This window comes from Corythoichthys intestinalis, chromosome 2, assembly GCF_030265065.1.
Source record: "Corythoichthys intestinalis isolate RoL2023-P3 chromosome 2, ASM3026506v1, whole genome shotgun sequence".
Taxonomy (NCBI): Eukaryota; Metazoa; Chordata; class Actinopteri; order Syngnathiformes; family Syngnathidae; genus Corythoichthys; species Corythoichthys intestinalis.
The window spans coordinates 68,852,547-68,873,964 of record NC_080396.1 but is presented as its reverse complement, the minus strand read 5'-3'; the positions used below and the strand labels follow the sequence as shown (position 1 = coordinate 68,873,964).

At 38.3% G+C, this 21,418-nt stretch overlaps 1 protein-coding gene across 4 annotated transcripts in view; it reads left to right on the top strand.

The window, feature by feature from the left end:
• The window catches only part of scube3 (signal peptide, CUB domain, EGF-like 3), a 262,184-nt gene that overhangs the window by 194,498 nt on the left and 46,268 nt on the right, over nt 1-21,418 (top strand). For all 4 annotated transcript variants that reach the window (XM_057817169.1, XM_057817160.1, XM_057817150.1 and 1 more), the window contains 2 exons: nt 8,480-8,596; nt 11,521-11,643. In XM_057817169.1, the coding sequence (XP_057673152.1) occupies nt 8,480-8,596; nt 11,521-11,643 (240 nt within the window). The remainder of the gene's footprint in view (nt 1-8,479; nt 8,597-11,520; nt 11,644-21,418) is intronic.

Below are 21,418 nucleotides of genomic sequence, written 5' to 3'. Positions count from 1 at the left end.
TTGACACCAAATTCTGACCCTACCATCCGAATGTCTCAGTAGAAGTCCAGACTCATCAGACCAGGAAACGTTTTTCCAATCTTCTATTGTCCAATTTCGATGAGCTTGTGCAAATTGTAGCCTCAGTTTCCTGTTCTTAGCTGAAAGGAGTGGCACCCGGCATAGTCTTCTGCTGCTGTAGCCCATCTGCCTCAAAGTTCGACGTACTGTGCATTCAGAGATGCTCTTCTGCCTACCTTGGTTCTAACGGGTGGTTATTTGAGTCACTGTTGCCTTTCTATCAGCTCGAACCAGTCTGGCCATTCTCCTCTGACCTCTGGCATCAACAAGGCATTTCTGCCCACAGAACTGCCGCTCACTGGATATTTTTTCTTTTTCAGACCATTCTCTGTAAACCCTAGAGATGGTTGTGTGTGAAATTCCCAGTAGAGCAGCAGTTTCTGAAATACTCAGACCAGCCCTTCTTGCACCAACAACCATGCCACGTTCAAAGTCACTCAAATCATCTTTCTTCCCCATACTGATGCTCGGTTTGAACTGCAGGAGATTGTCTTAAACCATGTCTACATGCCTAAATGCACTGAGTTGCCGCCATGTGATTGGCTGATTAGAAATTAAGTTTTAACGAGCAGTTGGACAGGTGTACCTAATAAAGTGGCCGGTGAGTGTATATATACGTATATATATATGGAATGTACCGATAAACATTAGTCTTTCATATATTTTAGATTCATTACACACAACTGAAGTAGTTCAAGCCTTTTATTGTTTTAATATTGATGAATTTGGCAAAAAAGTCAAGAAAAAACAAAAATCCCTGTCTCAAAAAATTAGCATATTTCAGCCGACCAATATAAAAAAGTGTTTTTTAATAGCACTCAATACTAGGTCGGGAATCCTTTTGCAGAAATGACTGCTTCAATGCGGCGTGGAATGGAGGAAATCAGCCTGTGGCACTGCTGATGTGTTATGGTGGCCCAGGATGCTTTGATAGCGGCCTTAAGCTCATCCACAGTGTTGGGTCTGGTGTCTCTCAACTTCCTCTTCACAATATCCCACAGATTCTCTATGAGGTTCAGGTCAAGAGAGTTGGCAGGCCAATTGAGCACAGTAATGCCATGGTCAGTAAACCATTTACCAATGGTTTTGGTTCTGTGAGCAGGTGCCAGGTTGTGCTGAAAAATGAAACCTTCATCTCCATAAAGCTTTTCAGCAGATGGAAGCATGAAGTGCTCCAAAATCTCCTGATAGCTAGCTGCATTGACCCTGCCCTTGATATAACACAGTAGACCAACACCAGCAGCTGACATGGCACCCCAGACCATCACTGACTGTGGGTACTTGACACTAGACTTCAGGCATTTGGGCATTTCCTTCTCCTCAGCCTTCCTCCAAACTCTGACACCTTGATTTCCGGATGACATGCAAAATTTGCTTTCACCTTAAAAAAGTACTTTGGACCACTGAGCAACAGTCCAATGCTGCTTCTCTGTAGTCCAGGTCAGGCGCTTCTGTCGCTGTTTTAGGTTCAAAAGTGGCTTGACCTGGGGAATCCGGCACCTGTAGCCCATTTCCAGGTTTCTGCAGGTCCCCCAAGGTCTGGAATCGGCCCTTCTCCACAATCTTTCTCAGGGTGCGGTCACCTCTTCTGGTTGTGCAGCGTTTCCTGTAGTAGCTTCTTTTGAGTACCTTTTCATGATATGCAAATTTTTTTGAGATAGGGATTTTTGGTTTTTCTGGACGCTTTTGCCAAAATCATCAGTATTAAAACAATAAAAGGCTTGAACTACTTTAGTTGTGTGTATTGAATCTAAAATATATGAAAGTCTAATGTTCATCAGTACGTTCAGAAAATAATTAACTTTATAACAATATGAAATTTTTTTGGAGAAGGACTAGTATATATACGTATATACTGCATTAAAAGTACAGTGAGGAAAACACCCTGCGATTTTGCAAGTTGTCCCACTTAGAAATAATGGAAGGGTTTGAAATTGTCATGGTAGGTGCTTGTCCACTGTGAGAGACAATCTAAAAAAAATATGGAAATTAAAGTGTGTGTGTGTGTTTTTTTTAACAATTTGTTTGAATTATACTGCTGCAAAAAGGTATTTAAACACCTGAGAAAATCTATGTCAGTATTTGGTACAGTAGCATTTGTTTACAATTACAGAGGTCAAATGTTTCCTGTAACTTTTCACCAGGTTTGCACAGACTGCAGCGGGGATTTTGCACCACTGCTCCAAACAGATCTTCTCTAGATCAATCAGGTTTCTGGACTGCCACTGAAACACATGGAGTTTGAAATTCCTCCAAAGATTTTCTATTGGGTTTAGGTCTGGCCCTTCCAGAATCTTGCATGTCATGTTGCAATACCCAGTCACGACCCATTTTCAAACTGAGGGAAGGAGGTTATTCTCCAAAATCTCACAATACATGGCCCTGGTCATCTTCTCGTTAATACAGTGCAGTCGTCCAGTCCGGTGTGCAGAAAAACACCTCCAAAGCATGATGCTACCATCCCCATGCTTCGCAGTAGGGATTTTTTTTGGAATGGTACTCATCATTCTTCTGGAATTAAGACCAAAAAGTTCCATTTTCATCTAATATGACCACATGACTTTCTCCCATGACTCCTCTGGATCATCCAAATGGTCATTGGCAAACTTAAAATAGCCCTGGACATGTGCTGTTTTAAACGGGGGAACCTTCCGTGCCATGCATGATTTTAAACCATGACATCTTACTGTATTTCCAACAGTAACCTAGGAAATGGGGTCCCAGCTCCTTTCAGGTCACTGACCAGCTCCTCCTGTGTAGTTCTTGGTTGATTGCTCGCCAATTATATGATTATTGAAACCCAACGAGGTAGATCTTTCATGGAGCCCCAGTCCGAGGGAGATTGACAGTCATGTTTAGCTTCTTCCATTTTCTCATATTTGCTCCAACAGTGGATCTTATATCATCAAGCTGCTTGGCAAATGCTCCATATCTCTTTCCACCCTTGTAGAGGCCTACAATTATGTCTCTGGTGTCTTTGGGCAGCTCTTTTGGGGTGTATGGGATGGACAGATGGTTTATATGTAGCTAACAGCCTCAAAAAGGTCAAAAAGTCAGAGTCAAAAAGTCCACTCTTCTTATTTAGGAGAATAAGTGGAGTGGAGGTGGACTTTTTAAAGTCAACTAACAGATCTTTGAGGCTCACAATTCTAGTTAATAGACAGTGTTCAAATACTTATTTGCAGCAATATAATACAAATAAATTGTTTAAAAAAAAAAAACATCAACTGTAATTTCAGGATTTTTTTTAAAAATTGTCTCTCACAGTGGAAAAGCACCTACCATGAAAATTTCAAACCCGTCCATCATGTCAAAGTGGGAGAACATGCAAAATCGCAGGGTGTTCAAATACTTATTTTCCTCACTGTATAGTAATATTTCTACCTTGAGTCAGAAACGTTATTCTCCCCAACGATGTAAATCCAACTACAGCAGAAGCACTTGCAGCACCATTTGAAATGTGATGCAAACAAGAGTGAAAAGGCAGAAGAAAATATTCACATTTTAAAAGGGCAATTCAAACCAATTAACAGGAGTTTTAAGTCAACAAATGCAGCAAACATGGGCGACCTCATACTACTCAAAGTGGGTAAAACTTGCCAGATCAAAGAAAATCATGTTTTAAATATATCGCATAAGAGGCAGAGGGAGGAGGCTCTCCCAGGAGCAGCCTGCCCAAGGTAGGAATCAGTAGTTTAAGTTGTTACCACTGGATCCACATGAACAATGGGTTTTCATCATTGAACAGTCTGGTTTATTTCTGGATCTTATGTCCTAGTTTCAGATTTTTCTGTCCATGAAAATAGAAACATTAGGAGGGATAGGCCGATTTAGCATCCTGCTTTATCACATTAATTTCCTGTGTAGATGTAGCACTCAGGAATTAGCGTTTGCTTTTTCTGTTGGACCTCAAGGGAACGTCAGCCGACTCTTGGGCATAACTGGATTTCTTCTTTCTTGTGTGGTTTGTAACTAAAGCTCGGAGATTTAGTCAGGTGTTTGTCGGATAACCGCTGTGCCTGCTGGCAAGCTTAGCAATGTTTGTTTTCCCTCCAAAGCCAATTTGAATCTGCCTCGTGCCTTTTTATGAAGGCATTTTTTTAATGTGGTGGACTCCAAACATGAAATGAAAAACTTTACAGTTTGATTAGAGCACATATTTGAGAAATTTGCTGCTTCGGTTGAAAAAAAAAAAGGGTGGGGGGATAGTGTCAATGCTAAACCGCAAAGTTAAGCTTTAGACCTAAAACTTCATATTGGGAAATATCTGCCACTTGTTAACTGCAGGCCCCAACCTGGTGATGTGGCTGGTAAACGTCCAAAACTCACAAAACCCAACACATTCCAGAGCCTTCACTAAACCATAACGTCAGAAATAATTCTTTGCTCTCTTAGCACATGATTATTACAGCTGGTTGAAATGTCTGCCTAAGCGTTTTAGAGGCATGTCCTGACACTTACTGTATCTTATCATCTTGTCTGCCAACTGTCTCTGCGAGCATTTTACAATAATGTCAAACTATAGCACTGAAACTTCTGGTCTGGGCTTAGGGACAGCAAAAATGTTTCACTGTATGGAGTTAGAATCATATCATAGAATCATCATCATAAATAAAGGAGAAGGGAAAAAAAGGACTATGAGATTAAAGTCGTACTGGTACTATGAGAAAAAAAGTCGTATTACTCCGAAGGGTAAACCACTACGCACTATACGTACATGTACCTTAGCGGGGAGCTACGACGAAGCATCAATATAAAGCCATCTATTGATTATAATTTGATGTAGATGAGCCCCAAAATAAAGTATTTCCTTATCTATGAAGCAGATTCTGAGATATAGACTCAGGAGATGGACAGTACCAGTCCAATTCGCTATTACGTCACTTATGTAGTAAAGCTACTATGGAGCTTGGAGCTACGGCGAAGTGTTGGTTGCCTATAAATCATTTTATTGATAATGATTTGATGTAGATGAGCCAAAATATGAAGGATTTCCTTTTCCTTATTTGTAAAACTGATTCAAAAACACAAGATGTTAATATTGTGAATTCTAATAGAAGCGAAGCGCTGCGTAAAGTAAGTAGCAGTTTATTCAGCTACATTAGGCCAACGAAATAATACGACTTTTTTTCTCTCGTAATAATAGCATAACTTTTTTGTCGATATAAAATGTCAAAAATAAATTTAAATAAGTAATATAAAAAATAAATACATTTTAAATAAATCCAAATCATCAGCGAATTAAATGTCCGTTTGAGGGGAAAAAATGGACCTGGACGTTCAGCAAGTGAAAAGGAGTCAATGTAAGTCTGAACCTGTATAACTGAACTCATTATATTACGCAAATAATGTTGCTTCAAAGTTGGGGGGGACAATTTGAAAATTCTGAAAAGTTGGTAGTGATTTGTTCCTACCTTCCCTATGCAGATCTACGCCCTTGTCAAGCAGGTACTGTAGTGTGCCATGAGGAAAACGAAAGACAGCATAAGAGTGTGGGAGATAAGAGGTTTCGGTGAAGTGCGAGTAAAAAGTATGTTAAAAATGATGATCATTTATTTTCTCGCTCTTTTCTGTATATAGGTAGTCCCTGGCAAGGGCGTAGGTTTTGTCTCAAATTGGTAGGGACCATATGACAGCATAACCTGCATGTACACTTTTTGCTGGGGACGGGACATTGATAAAACCAAAAAGATTGGTTGAATGAGGGTCAGGGCTACGTTTCTTACAAATATGAACCTAATTAATTGATAGGCTAAATGATCAATGCAAAATGAATCTATGGATTTATACCAACTTTCATGTGTATTGATTCAGGTGTTCATCGTTCGATTGAAGCCTGTGTTTTCAACAACTACTAAAGAAACATTTTGAAAACTTCCAGAATAAATGTCTGTATTTTATTAGCAAATTTAAATTGCAATATTGGACCGTAAATCAGTGTAGATTAACATACCCAATAGCTACAAAATTGATAATAATTTCCTAACTATTCAGGAATGGGAAAAAAGTAAACATTTGTCCTTTCGCTGCTCAGCTTTCACCGCGTACAGATGCACTCTGAGCTCCTGAAGCACTCTCTTATCTTAACCGATAAGCGCTCAGGGCCAGCAAGCTCGACTCCCAGTATGGCTCCAAAGAATCTGAAACCTGGAGACTGGGATGAAATAAAATCCTCCATACAGAAGTTGGAGGTCTCCTTGACTGGCTTGATTCAAAACCAGAATCAAGAAATCGTCAGAGAGCTCCAGTTACTTCGTGCTGAAAATGAGAAACTCAAGCAGGCGGTCGAGGAGAGAGATGTTCGCATCAAGATGCTAGAAATTTTGGCTGACGATCTCGACCAGTGCCGACGCGCAGATGAGCTCATCATATCTGGATTACAACTGACGCCTAGCCCAGGGGACACAGTGGCGCAACTGGCAATTGCTAAGCTCAAAGAGTATGGAATAAACATGGAACCGCTGGACAGCCGTCGCTGCCTTTTGCTCCCATCTGGGGGGAGAGGACCGGCGACGGTGCTCATGAAGCTGGCAGACCACAAGACCAAGACTGCCCTGCTTAACCAGCGCCGCCACCTGAAAGGGTCGAAGATTTTTTTGAATGACAACTTGACTCGCCGAAACGCCGAACTTGCAGGAAAATCACATCAACTCAAGAAAGCTGGGAAAATAGCCAACACCTGGGTCTCGGATTGCAGGATCCTTGTCAAGACGCAAGATATGAAGATAAAAGCTATCACGAGTTTTGACCAACTAACTATAATAGCTGGATAACTCTAAATACTACACAGCGGACCAGTATAACAACTCGTGGATGTGGACGGTAAGCTGAAACCTATCAACGGCAGGAGTCTCTACAAGAATCTTGAACACACTAAGGATCATCTACTAAAGATAACAAAGGCTCTGACTTTAATTTATATAATTATAATATATAATTAATATAATATATAATTATAATATATATATATATATATATATATATATATATATATATATATATATATATATATATATATATATATATATATATATATATAAAATACATATTTTAAATCACTTTCACAGACAAAAAAATTACCAATGAGGTGTCCCTTTTTTTTGGATTTTTTTTTGCACGACTAGACTGGAGTTGCCAACTCCAGTCTAGTCGTACTTGTGAAAAATGACTCTACATGAAAAAAATATGATACTCTAACTGCTGAAAGATAAGATAGCCAGTGGAGGCTGAAATAAAAGCAGTCAAGAAAAGAAAATGCAGTGTTACAGTATTCTGTCCTTCTTGATTTTATCTATCCAAAAATGTAGTTATTCCGTAGCCCAGGGTAGCCCGAATTTTCATAACACTGTTTGGAATGTTCATTAAGTTATCGAATCTAAGACTTTTTCCTTCAGGAATTTATTTTATGTATCATGTAACTGATATATTGCCGTGCCATGTACAGCCTTCAGCAAAAACATGTACTGTTTTGATCTGTTGTCTATGAGACCGCTATTAAACTTAAATGACATCACACCAAGCACCTGTTTTGCTTGGATCCCCTAGTTCTGCTGTGGAGCTTAGTTTTTTATTACAATTTTTTTTTTTTTTAATTTGTGCTCAGGAAAATTTTGTATTGGCTACACAGGGCTGTTAAGGTTTTGGTTTGGTGTTCGTTTTTGTTCAGCATAGGATATTAGCTGTTGATCCCGCACGATTGGTGTGATACTCATTAACTATAAAATAAAGGGAGAAAAAAAATTCTCATTGGTGTCATCATCACCATCAATGGCAGCCAGTGATTTAAAATGATTGTTACGTATGATGATACAGTGATTTAAAATGATTGTTACGTATGACTTTACTTTTATGACCATGCAACGATGTCCGAAATGTACTGTATTTTCGCACAGAGTTTTTTTAGTGCATAATGCTTCTTTACTCTTGCTTAAAATCACCGTGAAATTTGTCTCCGTCCGATACCCTGTCATTCATTCTTGACTGAATGCTTTCATTTTTTTTTTTTTTTTTTTTTTCTTTAAATCACTACTCACTCAGCAGCCAGGTTGCTGAAATTGCTATTGTGTCCCCCAAGAGCCTGGAAGGTCTTGCTGAAATTACAGAAAATACAATCAGCCAACTCCAAAACCCAATTGGAATGTGTTTTTAACTCATCATAACAGCAATGATCTGAGCACACGACTTTTTTAACTGCTACCCTTGTTACTTTTAACCTTTAACCATTCAGCTTCTGCATCCCAACATTGTTCTCACCCCTTTGTTTGTTTTATATTTCTGTGTACAACTAAAACCTCTCCAGTGCTTCTGTATTCCTTTTATTCTGACACAAAAGCTATCTGCATCTAACAGTGGGCTCAGAGACATAAGTAGGGCAGAGCAGTATCCTTGACTTTGATGGCCGTTTTCTGTTTCTCTGCAGAGACCTGTGCTGTCAACAATGGTGGCTGTGATAGCACATGTCACGATTCAGTGACGGGAGTTCGCTGCAGCTGTCCTGTTGGATTCACGCTGCAGCCAGACCGCAAGACCTGCAAAGGTGACCTATCACATACTGTATGTAGTATTCAATCTGCATCTGCCACGTCATTTACATTGGGCCTCATTTAGTGGCATAGAATATACATTTCCTAAAAAATATATTTTAAAAAAATTTTAAAAAACCTATATATATATATATTACCTGTAAATATGATTCCATTTTAATGCTGAAACAGTTTTGATTTGGCAGAGGTGAGTTTGGTATACTCCCTCTGCGGTTGTTTATATTGTGTTTATTCAAAAAGTAAAGCTGGACAGAAAAGATTTTAAGGGGACAGACAGAAAGAAACAAAACTGTGAATGGTGATACAGAAACATAATTGAATATACAAGTACTCCTCAGAAAAACTAGGATGTTTTGAAAAGGTTTATATAGTTCTACAATTCAATTTAAAAGGTGAACGTCACATATTAAATGAATGAATAAAATGCAAATCAATATATTTCTGGCAAAATAACATTTGTTGGTTTCATCCTTTATGTTAAATTGCAGAAATGAAACATTTACTTGATATTTTAATTTTTCGAATAGTAGCAGTATATGCCACCCAGCTATAAGTAGCATTGCAAGCTCATTCTGACTTAATTTACTGAGACGACACAATGAGAGAAAGGGATACACATATGTGTTAGAGATGCCACAATAAATAGATCTGTGTTGGCATATCAATTGATCAAAACTGATCAAAATGTCAAACATCGATCAGTGGTGGATGAAGTAATCACTTTTTTTTTTTTTTTTTTTAATATAGTTAAGTAAAAGTACAGCTACAGCGGCAAAAAGATTACTTCAGTAAAAGTACTCAAGTGTCTTAGAAAAAAAAATACTCGAGTAAAAGTACGACATTGTTTTAAAATTTACTTTACAAGTAAAAAGTATTGTAAGTCCTGATGCAAAAATATTACATTTTATATATATATATATATATATATATATATATATATATATATATATATATATATATATATATATATATATATATATATATATACATATATACAGTGGGGATATACAGTGGAAGATTGCAAGCAACTACCAGGCGCATACCCACACCTCCTGTATAAGAGTGTGCAGCACCCATCTGAAGGTGCGCTGCTCTCACTGTTGGCTTTTATTGGTCTTGTTCACCTGCCTAATCTTGGTTGTACTGGTGTTGCTGCCTTTGCTGCTCAATTACAGTATAGTTGCACAAGTTTATCGATTGCGCCGGATCACAATGACAAAAAAAAAAAAAGTAGCGTGTCATGTAGGCAACATTTGAAAAGTAGTGGAGTAAAAATTACAGATACGTGCTGTAAAATGTAGTGAAGTGAAAGTTAAAAATTCCACTTCATACCGTATTCATTCTCAAGTATTGTACAGCTACACAAAAATGTACAGTACTTACATTCAACCACTGACATCGATCTATATTGACATCTATAAAGTATGCCGTTTGAAATGTTTCAGCAACAAAATTGTCAAAAACATCAACAAATTTATTGAAAAGGTTTACTAGTTTTAAATCATCCTCAAGTATAGTATCGTGATACGAATCATATCGCCAGATATGAAGCAATACACACCCCTACTGAACACCTTCTAACAGATAGGACAGGAAGAGGAAAGACAGGACAGATTGACAGAATGACAGGGCAAGGGGAGTTTAACATACAGTTCATTTCAAAATGACGTTTATATGTGAATCCATCACATGAATGAAAACCGTACACAACATTTATGATATTTGTAGAAAGACGGCCAGCCTTCAGTCTTTAAGTCAAATTATTACAGATAGAGCTAATGTTCATCCACTAATGTTCATCCAGAAAGAATGGAAGCCTCCTCAATATGACCAATTATACGTTTCCAATGTTGTTGCTTTGGGAAACAGCTTGTCTGTCCTAGCATGACTGTGGAGATGTACACAGTTCCCCATTATTCTGTACTTAACTTTAATAACTATGGTAAGGTGCCCGTGTTAGCACCTCATCTAACAAGCTAATGTGGTGGTCCCTTTAAAGACTAAACTATAGTCTCAGGCTGCAGTTTTTTCAGTTCCTGCAGTTTTTTTGTCCTGTTAACAGCTTTCCAAGTCAGACACCCTTCCGCCCACCCTCAACTCAAGCAACCTGACAGCCTTATTTATATTAACTCTAATAGAATAAAATAAGCATTATATCAGGATACTGAGGAAACAAATATTCTACTGAAAAACGGTGAGAAGACACAGTGTCCAAAAAAATCATTCTGCTTCCTAGAGCTTGCAATAGCACACTAACAACTCTAATAAAAGTCCATCTTCTGGTGTTGGTTTGGTTTGAGAGGAAAGAGCAGGAAAATAAACGCAAGCATGAGGATGGTGACTTGCTGTGGGCCGGCCACTTCTGAAGAACGAAAAACAGACTGCAACTAGGACAAGATTCTTTTGTTCCATTTTGGATACATTTATTTTACCAGATGATGAAAACTCATTTGTGGCGTTCCTTCAAGATGGACCCGAATCCGTGCCAAGGCAGAACACCATCCAGGCGGCGATGGACACGTGATATATCGATTGGGTATTGGATAAAGAAATAAAGTGCTCACTAATCAGAAGAAGATGGCTAATGAGGATTTAGAGGTCTGGCTGAATCATTAAAGCCTTGCAAATGCTGATTGCAGTATTTTCTGATCGAAGCACATGAGATTTGAGGATATATGTAAAGTATGTAACTAATTATGACAGTAGTGGTGCTTACAATTAGGGCTGTAGGATATTGCCATAAAATAAAACCACAGACTTTACAAAATGTAGACAACAGAATGCCTGTACTACGACTAAGTGTATTTGCTATTAAAAGGCAATGAAACATTAGTTAAAATTCCCCACAGAGCTATAAAAATCACTCCTTGCAAGTTTTCAAATGTGACCTCTCGCGTTGTTGGTTTCCCTCTCGCAGACATTGATGAGTGCCGTCTTAACAACGGGGGTTGTGACCACGTGTGTCGGAACACAGTAGGCAGCTTTGAGTGCAGCTGCAAGAAAGGCTACAAGCTGCTGACCAATGAGCGGACATGTCAAGGTAAGTCTAATTTTGTTCGTTGGTTAACTCAATACACTCTGAGCATTTTTTGGTGAAATCAGGGGTTGATTTTTCGATGAGTATTCATAAACTAAAAAAACAGTTCAACCATGCCTTCTTGTGCATCTTGTCATCCCTAAATCATCAAAGGATAGTGTCATGAGTGTTTTTTTGCAAATTTTTTTTTACATTTTTGAAAGTGTCATAACCAGTTACCGTTGAAGAATTTCAAATGCCAAATATAGAAAACCACACATATTGCTTGATTATTGATAAGTTATGAATCTCAGTAAGATTTTGATGACTGATATGTGGTTGATAAGAGGTTGAGCAAATGAGAACGGAGTAATATACATTCCAAAACTGGCACTTTTTTACAATACTTTGTAAACAATCGACATTATTGTAATTAAACCTGAAAAATACATTTTTTTATTCATTTGAATGAAATGAAACTTCATCTTGTACATCTGGGAGGGGTCTGTTATTTACCTGTGGCTCTACCTTTCACGTTGCCCCTGCCCCTGCATGGATTTCTTGGTCTGGCAGGGGATCCATCTGAAAAGTGAAAAAAATATATACTTTTGTTTATGAATAGCCGTTTACATACTGTATTTTCAAATTCACACAGTAGTATCATATAAAAGTGAAATATAATTCTGTAATGTAATCTCATCTATCTATGGATTTTTAGGTTTCTAATGGATTTTAGCATCTTATTAACATAAAAAAAACACATTTTTTTGTCATGGGCAATAATACAAGATGTTATTGATTCAGCAGTGGGGGCCACTCTGTTCAATGTAGGTCAGGAGGACTCAAATCTTATGTTATTTAACTGGATCTTTGATATGTTCATGATAAATGGCTATTTTTTTTTCATTTTATTACCTTCTTCGAGGGGATCAATGCCATTGTTTTTCAACTCCCCTTCCTCCGAATCCATGTCCCCTCTTTCTGGAGACGCTTCATCAGCCTCGGCATAATTTACTTCTTTTACTCGCCTCCTACAGACTGGATGGTCTTCTCCTGTTGTTCCATACCTTCTTCTACCCCTGCCTTGTTGTTGTGATGCAGATTTCCAAAATAATTGTGATCAAAACTGATTATTCCAGTAGCGAGAGGATGTAAAACTTTGCGGAGGCAAGATGGCAGCCACTAACATGAACTTCGAATGGATTTTTCCAGTCGCCTCGGGAAAACTTATTTAGTTACGATGCAACAGTGTTGCCATTTGGTGTTGAATGAAAGAGCTACTATTCATCTAAAATTGTCTTTATGACGAGTACAAATGGAGTCATGGTCCAGAGAAATCAAGGGGATGCCGGTGTCCCCAATTTTACAGCGTGGGGTGTATAGGGTTAAGGTAATGCCATCAATGTGGCTTAAGCATGATCATTTACTGCTAGCCCTCCCAGTTTAAATAAATTTGAAGTCATCTCAAGGGGTGCTTTACTGAATTCGATAGATTGTACTTCACTTAGCCTTTTTATTTTTAGGATAAACCAAAAAAACGCATAACGCTGTTTTAATCACATTTCGCTGTTTGCCAGGAAGCCAGAGTCGGTAAACTGAAGTGATGTAGACAAAGGGAGGCTTCATCTGTCATTGTTATGGCGGCCACCGTTTTAGTTGTTTTTTTCCAAGCAATTCAATCATTTTTTTTATCGGAACAATGTAACCGTTACATAGTTAAACTATACACATTGAGTACGCAACAATGGTTAATACGTGTTATGTAGTGAATTGCTCCAACAGTAACACTGCGGAGTGCGGATAAAAGCTTCGATAAATTTCCGTCCGACAAGCGAGCTGAGTGGATTGAGCACATCAAGAATGTGGAGTGGAAAAGCCAGTGAGTATTCTTCAGTTGGATCGAAACATTGTACTGAGGACCGCTTTGACCAAGGGACAAATAACGTGTTGTTGAAGAGTTGTTGACAATAACATTGGAATCGAAACAGCAAGGCTTTTGTTGGCCCGTCGCCAAAAGTTCACCATTAAAAAAAATCAGTTTTAATATTTGGAGAGGCTAAATTATTTGTTGAAATCGCTATGCTTGCAATGGGGTAGAGTTGAGAGGCGTAAATGTATTATATTTACTAGAGATGTGACCGAAAATGCGGCGCCAAAAACTACCGGCTGAAAATAGCTGAAAATGCATTATTGGTATTTTGAGGTATTGAGAAAAATATATAAATTATTAAATGAAGGAAAAAGAAATAAATTTGCTTCATCACTGCTACACATCAAGTACAGTACATTTAAGTCTGTGCGTACATGATTAGTTTGGAGTTTAATCAAGCCATCAGTATACAAATTAAGCAGCATTCAAATGCATCCATGTGCATTTGCTGTGGTTCAGTACAGTACTTTTATGGCACGACCGCTTCCTCTTTCTGTCACATTTTTTTAAGATAATCCTTCACAATCAACCTTCACATAAGATTCATTCATGTGTTAACAAATATTCTAGTTTAGCATGCTGGCACAAACTGACATCACAACGTACTTTACATTGGCATAAACTTTCATTCAATTCACCTTTAAGCTTTTATGCACAACAATAAATGTTTAGGAATACAGGCAAACTGTAACATTTAGACTAGGGGTGTCAAACGATTAAAATTTTTAATCGAGGTAATTACAGCTTAAAAATTAATTAATCGTAATTAATCGCAATTAATCGCAATTCAAACCATCTATAAAATATGCCATATTTTTCTGTAAATTAATGTTGGAATGGAAAGATAAGACACAAGATGGATATATACATTCAACATACGGTACATAAGTACTGTATTTGTTTATTATAACAATAAATCAACAAGATGGCATTACCATTATTAACACTCTGTTAAAGCAATCCATGGAAAGACTTGTAGTTCTTAAAAGATAAATGTTAGTACAAGTTATAGAAATTTTATATTAAAACCCCTCTTAATGTTTTCGTTTTAATAAAATGTGTAAAATTTTCAATCAAAAAAATAAACTAGTAGCCCGCCATTGTTGATGTCAATATTTACTTACACAATGCTCATGGGTGCTGAAGCCTATAAAATCAGTCGCACCCAAGCGCCAGCAGAGGGCGACAAAACTCCAAAAAACACAACAAGTACACATTTCACTGTGCTGTCATTTTAATCTGTTTGAGCGGGGCATTTGTGCGTTAATTGCATCAAATATTTTAACGTGATTAATTTTAAAAATGAATTACCGCCCATAATGCGATAATTTTGACAGCCCTATTTTAGACTCCTGTTCCTGTTACCTAGGCTAGGTTCATACTGCAGGTCTTAATGCATAATTCCGATTTTTTTGTCATATCTGTTTTTTGGTGTGCCCGTTCCGACTGCCTTTATCCATTGAGCCCATTCAAGGATTACTCATACGCACTAATTTGCGGTCCGACACACGCTGAGCAAAGTGACCCGCAGGCGCAGAAGCATCAAAACAAATAACTACGCACTGTGCGTGCATGACGCACATAAATGTTTTTTTTATTTTTTTTTTTATGACTTGTTTATGCCAGCCTCCTGCATAGTAAAAGCCGAGTTCAAGCTAGGCGCTAACGCTAAAGAACCACTACATTGCTGCCGTCTCTTCTCCCTCTTTGCTGACGTAATAGCGTACCGCACAAATGCTATTTTTAGACCGTGACGTCGCCATCGTAATGCGGAAGTGGATCATCATAGATACACCCTCGCATACAATCCATGTTATTTCTGCTTGTTTTTTCCGGTAGTCTTTCAAAAAAGAACATGCCGAGTCAACACTGCTGCTATGGAACTTGTAGAAATGACTCTAGACGTTACAACATATGAAGGATGTTTTCTTCATACGTTTCCCGAAACCAAAAACTCGAAGGAAAAAATGTGAAGAATGGATCAACTTGTTCGGACGTTCAAAAGACCAATTTAACGCCAGCAAGGTGAAGCCATTCACATTTCATATGCAGTAAACATTTTGTTGGGGCCAATGGTCCTACAGAGGACGAAGAGGTAGCCCATTTTGATATTTTTCCTCATTGTTTAACGTGGCGTTTTGCCGTGCTGCTTCTGTCTGACAATGAATGACCTGAAAAAAATTAAAATGGTATCTGACTGCCACTGTTGTTACCTTTTCTGTTGTAAAAAAAAAAATAAAAAACTTTAGTAAAAGGGAAGTGTAAATAAATTATAGAATTAAGATTTGTTATTAATGAAAAAAATTAAAAGTTTGTTCGTACGTTCGTTCGTTCGTTCGTTCGTTCGTTCGTTCGTTCGTTGGCTGTCACTGAGTAGCATTTGCGATCGCTACACAAACAAAGCAATTTAAATTACCCCCAAGAATGGTCAGAGACGTAAGACAACCAGAGGATATTATATATAAGAAAGACAGGGCAAATGGTAGTAAAGGATAGATTGTTGAAACAGGAGAATGTCATTGTCAGTGGCATAAGGCAAAGCACACAAGAAAAAGGTGTCGATGAAAAGCTACTTTTGGATCAGGTTGGCTCTTTTCAGCCCTCGGCACTCAAGCCATCTCTTTAACTGAGCATTTGTATGTTTTTCCACATCTTTACCAGTGAATTTGGCACCAGGGAAATCATTTTTGGACAAATTTGGTAAATTTAACTCAGTTAACATCTCGTTCGTACACTATTTCCATGCATTTACTATTAGAGATAAACGGGAGGTTGACCCGCCTAGCCGCAACTTCTAACGTCATGAATATTAATGAGCAAAAGTGACGTGTTGCTTGCGGTACACCATTGCTGCATAAATTCCGATTTGAGAGACTTGACAATTCAGACCGCCGCCACATTCTGGAAATATCTTGCCAAGATCGGATTTAAACCACACACGAAAGTGACCCAGATCGGATTTGAAATGGTATTTCTAAGCGACTTGTCACGTTCAGACCATCAAGTTAATGCTTCACTGTTCACTCGAGTCGGAAAAATACGAAAAATCGGATTCGTGCATTAAGACTAGCAGTCTGAACCTAACCTTAGATTAGTGGCTAAAGTGGATATTTTGAGTTCAATTTAAAGAGCACTTGCGACAACCAGTCAGTGTGGTGGCCCACAGGTGCTGGAAATGACGGCTTTGACCTTAAAATCTCTCATTGTCGGATAAATCTAGCCACCTCAAGCACATATGGTAGAAGATGACAAGCAGGCTGGAACTACTGAGATGAGTTTTTCCTCATGCTGAGTCGATAAAAACATAGGACATGCAATTCTTTAATCGTTTGCCTTTTTCTCATGTGGTCAATAGCTATGCCGCCATGTGGTCAATAGCTATGCCGCCTGGTTCACATCAGTTTATTGCATTTGTTTTCTAGTGCAAACAGATAAACATCATATGTGTGAAAAGAAAACAGCATGTTGGTCCGTGTGCTTCAGCCACTCTCTTGTCTCGTCACTTCTATTTTTGTTCCAAGGCTTTGCCTTGCAAAGATCAGTGAGAAGAGACAAAAGAAGTGAGAAAACGTGTAGTGTCTATTAAAATATCTGAAAGAAACAATGTTGTCCTTGTTTTGTTTTGGTGAGTCAGGGCTCATTAGGGTCTGCAGTACTATCCGTTGAACTCCAGGTAAAATGAAATCCTTTCATGAGCTGTAAAATGGAATTATTTTCTTAACCACTTTAATGTTTTCATTTTTCAAAATTTTTACCATCTCAATTCAAAGAATGGTTAACTCATTGGCTGGCATTGACAGTGACAGACAAATGAAATCTGTTTTAAAAAACAAAACAAAACAGTTTTTAGATTGACCGAATCAGTAAACTACCACTTACAAAACTGGCTACAATTACACGGACGCATTTTAAATGACGATTAAAAGCCGGATCGGAATAAAAATGCTTCGTGTACACACCCAATATTGTGCCCTGTTCAAGATTTTATTCCGAACGAGATGCATGGTTTATGTCAATTTATGTGTAATCCAAGGGGCACGCAAGAAAACATTTATTCCAAAATATTGGAACAATCCTTATTTACTGTGCGTGTCTGAGACATCATAATATGCATTTTTGTTATTTTCTGAAGCTTCTAGAAGGAGAGTGAGCGAAAGACGACGGGCGCAAGACTGAACCGGTCTGTATCTTAGACCAAAACGTTGCCAGAAATATTAAAGATCTTAAAATTGTTGAAAAACTTAAGAGTAGAAAAACGAAAGTAAATGCACGAACGTTTAAGGTGAAATCTCTACAGCTTCTTCTACTACTATTTACGTTGTACAGTGGTACCTCTACTTAGAAAATTAATTGGTTTTGGAAGTAGTTATGTAACTTAGCAAGTAGAGACGTGTTTTCGATGTAAATGCCCTAATCCGTTCCAAGCCCCCCCAAAATTCAGACATAAATCATTTATAATTCTAAGAATGCATCAAAACAGGCAGCAAACACATGTTAGAATTGGATTAGTGCACAATAAACATAAAATCAGAGTTCTGCTTAATAAAAGTTAATACACTCATGTAAAGCTGTCGGAACACGAGGGGCGAATGAAGAGGACGCTGGGATACACACACACACACACTGTATAGTAGAGGTCCCTCTTAGCCAATTGGAAGCCAGGAAGACATTAGGAAATAGCCAATGGCAGGACAGCAATGTAACGTTCAGTAAACTCTGGCTGCTAGTCCCAGCCATACAGTATTTTTGCCCTTCATATCCTGAAATTTCTTTCGTCACAAAAGGCAATATTTTTCCACTGAAGCATGTCTTAATGTAAAAATTCTGTATGTAGAGACGTTCGTAAGCAGAGGTGTCACTGTAATTAGTCAATCTGCGTATGTCAAAGTAATTTGTTCCGACTAAAAGTGTGACGGATGAACACACAAGTCCCAATCGGATGAATAACTTTTGTGTCAATAAAAACAGTGCGTTTTATCATAATTATAATCCGAACTCTAATCGGAACTAAATAAATTTTGTCCTTATAAATGTAGTCACTGAAACTCAGGAAACAGATCAACAACCCTCAGTTTTTTTTCAGCCAGCAGCAGCCACTCTAAGTAATGTAAAAAGACGTCAGCGTTGTGGAGGTGTGGGAAACACCACTAATTTTGCTACTGAAAGTCCAACCTGCATCAGCAAAACATTAAACTGTGTGAACTTGCTAACCTGTAAAACTACTGTGGTCAGACCAGCCCCCACAAGGAACAACAAAGTCAAGATAGTGACACTGACATGAAAAAAAAAAAAATCTGCGAAATGAAATCACACTTCAGAATTTCATGAGAGTACTTTGGTTCGAGTCTTGGGGTAGTCTAGTATGCCTCAGATGTTGATTGGTCCTTGGATATCTCCATTTTTTTTTCCCACTAATTTTTTCCCAAATAACTTTTATATTACAATACTTTAGTTTGAGTATACGGGTGCTGTAATATGCCCCAGAGCTGGACCCATTCTTGTATAGCTTTTCTTTTTTAAAGGGTGTGCAACTGGTTAATCTTCAAATTCTGTAGCAGAAAAGTGAGCCATCAGGCCAGGTTGAAACTCTGACTGTGACCTGCCTTGCACTAAGTTGATACCGAGGCCTCTGTGGGATAAATCCACTTAAACAGCCGTTTAGTGTCTCTGTGGGGTGTTGAGATGTGTAAACGGAATTCTAAAGTTATCTTGGTTTAAACAGTCACGGTGCTTCCTAGCTGTCAGTGGACCATGGCCCATATATCAGGATGGGGCATGTCTGCTGAACCGCTGCCAGCATTCCTCCAACTTCACCGCCTCCTGTGTTTCGTCTGCTTTTCCCTTCTAATTCATGCGAGGGCAGTCCAGGACACGTTCTGTCATTTCTCTGCACAGGACATCTGCAATGGCCAAATTACCTAAAATCCCGTATATTACACTTTTCGATATAATAATAATCAATGACTGTTCACAATTTGATTTATTGACTTCACAACTGAACCAATTTGGTTTTTTGGGCCACATAAAAAGAACGATGGGGCTCACGCAATGTGACGTTGCCCTGCCCACGTCCTGCATACTTCACCTGAGCCGACTGGCAAAGAAGGGTTGTGGGATTCCCAGATGTCTTACTCAGCAGCATAAATTATATAATGACAAGTTGTGTATCGACATCCCCTCTTGCAACACTGATTCAGTCAGCACTACTAAAACCTGGCAGACGGCGCAGTTAAAATTGTGCTGAGTGTAAATAAATATCAATGATCCATAGAAAAATATCCACATGAGAGAACAAATATTTAACCTTCCTTTACTATAGGTCACAGTTTTAAGTAAGTAATTTACTGTATTGGTGTCACTTTATCGAAGAAAGTTTTTGATTTACACCTCAATTACCGGATTTTTCAGAGTATAAGTCGCACAGGAGAGTGAGCTCACTAGCCAGAAAATGCACAATGAAGATGGAAAAAAACATTTGTCACATTTAAGGGGGTGAATTTTGTTCTATCAAAAAAATCAAACATTACACATTATAGTAATAGCAATAAAATAGAGAGCAACAGGCCTAATAGCCATCTGCTAATGTACCGTAATTTTCGAACTATAAGCCTCTACTTTTTTACCTCATTTTGAAACTTGCGGCTTATCGGCCAGTGTGTCTTGTTTGTTGATTTATTTGGGTTAATTTTACAGTTGCGTCATAAGACTGTCATAAGAACATCATAATTATGACATGACACTGTCATGGGCATTAATGAATGCTTACGACAGATGTCATTAAACGGTACCACGGATAGAAAGACATGTAATTCTTAAAAGATAAATGTTAGTACAATATGTAATAATTCGATATTAAAACCCCTCTTTATGTTTTTGTTTTAATAAAAATGTTAAATTTTAAACCAAAAATTTAACTACAAGGGCGCCATTGTTGGTGACGTCGCAGGGCGGTGACGTCACATGGGTACGCTGCCGGACTTCCACAGCGTCACTCTTTAACTACATAAGCATGTCGTTGGTTCTGCCCTTAAAATTTGAACCCGAGAAAAAAATTAATGAGAAGGACAGCCCTGTCGATATTTCACAAAACGAGCAGCAAAAGCAAATTGAACAGGAAAGACGGTATGAGACGAGTAGCGCACATGTGTCAAGTTCGCTAGTTACAGCACTCTCCAGCTCTAGTGACAGAGCAGGAGAGCGATGTCAAGAAATGTTTGCAGATCTTCACGGTAAACTATTGTGTGATCCAACTTATTCCAATATCATTATGGAGATAATTAGCATTCAGAGCTGTCATGTGCTCTACATATAATTAAGGTATACAGTGAAACACAGAAGTTTGCAGGGAGCCCCGTACATAACAGCACACGAAAGCGCTGATGTCTACTGAGACATCTAAAGGCATCTAATGACGTCATACCTTTTTTTTGTCACGCAAAAGCAATGTCCGGGTCGATGATCATCCTTCCGGTGTTTTCAGAATTGTCATAGGTTGCTCCCAAAACTTGCGACTTTGCCTGGGTTTTTATCATTTCCCTGCTGCCCTGGTTTCTGGAATCCTCTAACTTGAGCTGGTATTTGAGTCCATTATCTTTTTCGCCTTGCTTTTACGGCTTCTCACCACAGTTTTCCCTGTTTTTTCCTCTTGTATCCCCTTTTTGTGAACGTGTGTTTTTTGTGTGTGTTCAATATACCTTTTATGCAACCCCTCAGCATTTGTTGTCTGTTTTGTGGTCAAGCCTAGCTTCTGCATTTGCGGGCCTTTTGTTGCTTTTCATCTGAGGACTTCAGTTACTGATTGCGGCTAATAGATCAACAAACAATACACATACTATCATTGAAGAAAAAGATAACATGATCATTGTTTCT